Raw genomic sequence first — 3,506 nt, 5'->3', positions numbered from 1 at the left:
AATGATAACCTATGGGGAATGATGGTAACTGGATTAATGGGGACAGGGGTGGATGAGTGGGCATTATTACCTAATTAAACAACCAGAAATGCTACTAAATTACAAGTGTCTGGTTGTCTGCAGTAAGACATTCCTGGTTAGCTCTGCAAAATAAGTTCTGTCAATCAAATCTTATATGATGCATTAACTGAGCTATTCTAAATACTCCTGTGAATTCCTCTTTAAAGCGTGACTTTGTAAAGCAAATAATCATCCTCTATTTTTCATATATTGGGCTTCTTAAAGTTGATTACACCACACAAAGAATATTAAAGTACCATTCAAAATTAAATTAATTTTGTTTTTAATTAAAGGTTAAATCAATGTGTATTTGCAACTCAGTAGATGAAGACAGACTACACTGGAAGGGATTACTTACTCTAGATAACTCATAAAATTCATTTTACAGCCTGGGTACCTCCAAGGAAGAGAGACTTTCAGTGATTTGTGTGGTTTTAAAAATTCATGGTGTTTATTTGAAAAGATAGCCTAAGTCAAACAATATAGTCAAGAACTTCAGCAACTATCCAAAAAGACCAAAACAATGCATTAAAAAAAAAAAACCCAAAACCACAAATACCTTGTAGACTCCAGTAAATAAATGTCTACCACAGAATTCCACAGCACTGTTAAATATGGAACTACTATCCTTTGTGTATCCAACTCTGCCAAGTAAAAAGGATATGAACATATAATAGATACCCTAGTGTTTATGTAATAGGTACATAATGAAATGCAGGAAGGGGGGGAATCAGTGGTAGGCTTTTTGCTTTATGTCTTAAAAAATTGGATCTAGAGTAATAACATACTTAACACAGTTGCTACTTCTGTATTTCCTGACAGAGGGTATATTGATCTTTCAAATTTAAGCATCTAAAGATATAAAGCTCTACATCAAATACATTTATTTCTAAAGCAAATACATACAAGAAAACCACAATAATGTTCTTTTTATGTTTTTAGGATTTTGCACTTTTACTTTGTATGACAGTATTACAAACAACAGCATTATAGTGTAGGTATTTCATAAGCATGAATGAGATTACCTAGTCATTCCACATTTCCTGAAAGGTCATAGAGAAATAATTTGGTTTAAAATATAATCAAATTTAGGTTGATGAAAAGGAAGAAGGCTCATAGCTTTCTTACAGGGAATAAAACAGAAATCTTTTGATGTTTTGAAAAATCAAGAGCAATGTATATGAAATTGCTTTGTAAACTTTGAGTTTACAACAAAAAGGAATACTGCACATGAACACAATATTATTAGACTAACAGTGCAATTATCATACAGGCCTATTGTCTGCTATCCAGCACTTGCAGTAATCACAGAATTTCTTTGGTTGTGACTTCCAGTAGTCCGCCCTGAAAAAGGGAAAAACAAGTCTAAGCTTATGTAAAATTAAAAAGTAAAATTCTACAAGCTTTACATATTGAAATATATGCCCCTGCTACTGAATTTTGTCTTGTTATACACAGCTCCATGTTATATCACTTAATTGGCTGAAGCAGTCAACCGAAATTCTGTCGCTAGGAGCATAAAGAAAGTCTGCACCGGATCTATTATAAAACTCCTTTAAATAAGACAGCTTTAAAAAATTCCTTATTTGTTACTGTCATAGGTAAGAAGAAATAAGAAACATCTCAGAGAAGTATATTTATCCTCTCTGTTCCTTTCTGGCTTTTTTGGAGGCTGCTGTAATGGAGGCCGGAGGAAACTCATGTTTGCCTTTAATCGAGTTATTTGCACCAAAAGAACAAAGGACAAGACTACTCCGGGGAAGACTGTGGTTCCTCCAAGACTATCAGTTAATACAAGTTGTTCTTGAGCCTCAGGGCAAGAGAGAGTTGGAAAAGCCAAGGTACCTCTCAGGAAAAAAACAAAACAAAACCAAAAAAACCCAAACGAAGTCGTCATTCCGCTATCCCGGGCTGGCCGCTTTTAGTGGGCGGCGAAGGCAGCAGTGGCCGCAGCCCAAGCGCAAAGTTTCACAATCCCCCAGGGTTCAGGCGCTCCCGAACCGAAATGGGCGCCTGCGACCCCCGACAGGATAGTGGAGGGAGCGCTGCGTCGCATCATCGGCTGCAGTCGGACCCGCCACCTCAACTGGCCGCCGGCCTCTCACCTTAGAACCAGCGCTCCACGCCCCCAAAGCGCTCCGCGGGGTAGTATTTCCACCCCGCTCACAGAACCGGCCCTGCCGGTCGGGTGCCGGCCCCGAGCGAGTTAAGAGTGCGTCCATCACGCCCCCGGCCGAAGGGCGGGAGAAGGGGGGGAGGGAAGACTCGGAGGAGACAAGGCCGCCCAGAGAAACAACACCTCGTTGTTTAGGGCCTGAGAGCCAACTCACATGACTGCGCCAGCGGCTCCGCGCGTCGTCCGGGGTCCAACTCAGACTCGCGCTCTCCAAGCGAGGCGAGTCAGGCCCGCCCCACCGCGAGGACCACTCGAACTCCCTCCAAGGCTGGACACCGCCCTCCTTCCCCGGACCAGCGGCCCACGGTTCCCCACTACGGGTGCCCGGACGACCCAATCCGCGTTCGGAATCGGCTCCTCGTCCCCTCCCCCTACAGGGGCGGTACTCCCGGCTCCTGAGAGGTGGGGTCGATATAAAGGAGTTGAGGTCACCGGGAAGGGGCGAAAGCGCGACGGGACTTGAGCTGAAGTAGGGAACTTCAAGCCTCAAGTCCCACGCCATCCCGCTCTCTCTCCTCCCCTGGGCTCCAGAACCTCCACTCTCCTTCTAGGCTCGCTGGCTCGTGGCCAAGGAGCTCGCGCGCCGCCTCCGCCCCGAACGCAAACAGCTGTTCTCAGAGACGTCGCCGTTCTCAACTTTGCCAACTAGTCCGCACGCACTTTGAACCGCGGAGCACCCTGGACCTGTGGGTTGGGGGCCGTTTGGCGGAGTTTAAAGAGAAAGGTGAAACAGCGGGTTCCCGGGTTGCGAGTCTCTGGGGTTCGCCTCACAACTTTCCTGCGGTGGCGGAACTGGCCCGCCCCACCCCTCCCCTCCCCCGCGACGCCCGCGCGCTCAGACCCGGCTGGTTCCTTCACTCGGAGCTCGTGGGTAGCAGGGGCAGCGGCGGCGGCAGCGGCAGCGGCGGCGGGAAGCGTAGGCAAGGCGGCAGCGGCGCTTACGTTTGTCAGGTGGGTCTCCGCGATGTGTCTAACAGCACTTCCCATATGGTCTAGCGGTTAGGATTCCTGGTTTTCACCCAGGCGGCCCGGGTTCGACTCCCGGTATGGGAACGCTGTGGCTTTTCTTCTTTTTTTTTTTAATTTCTATTCAGAAAAACCGATTTGCAGGACTAACTTATTGTTTTCAGTGTTCTTGCTCTTTTTTGTCCCGTTGTCCGGGTGCGTTTGTGGAAAAAAAAAAAAGCATTAATGTTGTTGTTAGTGGTGCCGTGAGCTGGCCTGCGGCTTTCGGAGCCAGCCACGAGTGCTGCGCCGTGCGTGGCGGAGG

At 46.8% G+C, this 3,506-nt stretch overlaps 1 protein-coding gene and 1 non-coding gene across 2 annotated transcripts in view; one reads left to right on the top strand and one right to left on the bottom strand.

Annotated features, from left to right (window-relative positions):
* Positions 1–2,799, bottom strand: part of WBP4 (WW domain binding protein 4) — an 11,940-nt gene extending 9,141 nt beyond the window's left edge. The window contains exons 1-2 of the mRNA XM_012649092.1: positions 2,391–2,799; positions 1,332–1,404 (exon numbers count right to left, since the gene is read on the bottom strand). Of these exons, the coding sequence (XP_012504546.1) occupies positions 1,332–1,404; positions 2,391–2,392 (75 nt within the window). The 5' untranslated portion in view covers positions 2,393–2,799. The remainder of the gene's footprint in view (positions 1–1,331; positions 1,405–2,390) is intronic.
* A 418-nt stretch (positions 2,800–3,217) lies between these two features.
* Positions 3,218–3,289, top strand: TRNAE-UUC. Its single transcript has one exon. It is a non-coding gene; the product is annotated as a tRNA-Glu (tRNA).
* Positions 3,290–3,506: the final 217 nt, after the last annotated feature.

The sequence above is a fragment of the Propithecus coquereli genome, unplaced genomic scaffold, assembly GCF_000956105.1.
Source record: "Propithecus coquereli isolate 6110/MARCELLA unplaced genomic scaffold, Pcoq_1.0 Scaffold11, whole genome shotgun sequence".
NCBI lineage: Eukaryota > Metazoa > Chordata > Mammalia > Primates > Indriidae > Propithecus > Propithecus coquereli.
Note: the sequence above shows the minus strand (reverse complement) of the source record. Positions and strands in the feature narration are given on the sequence as shown.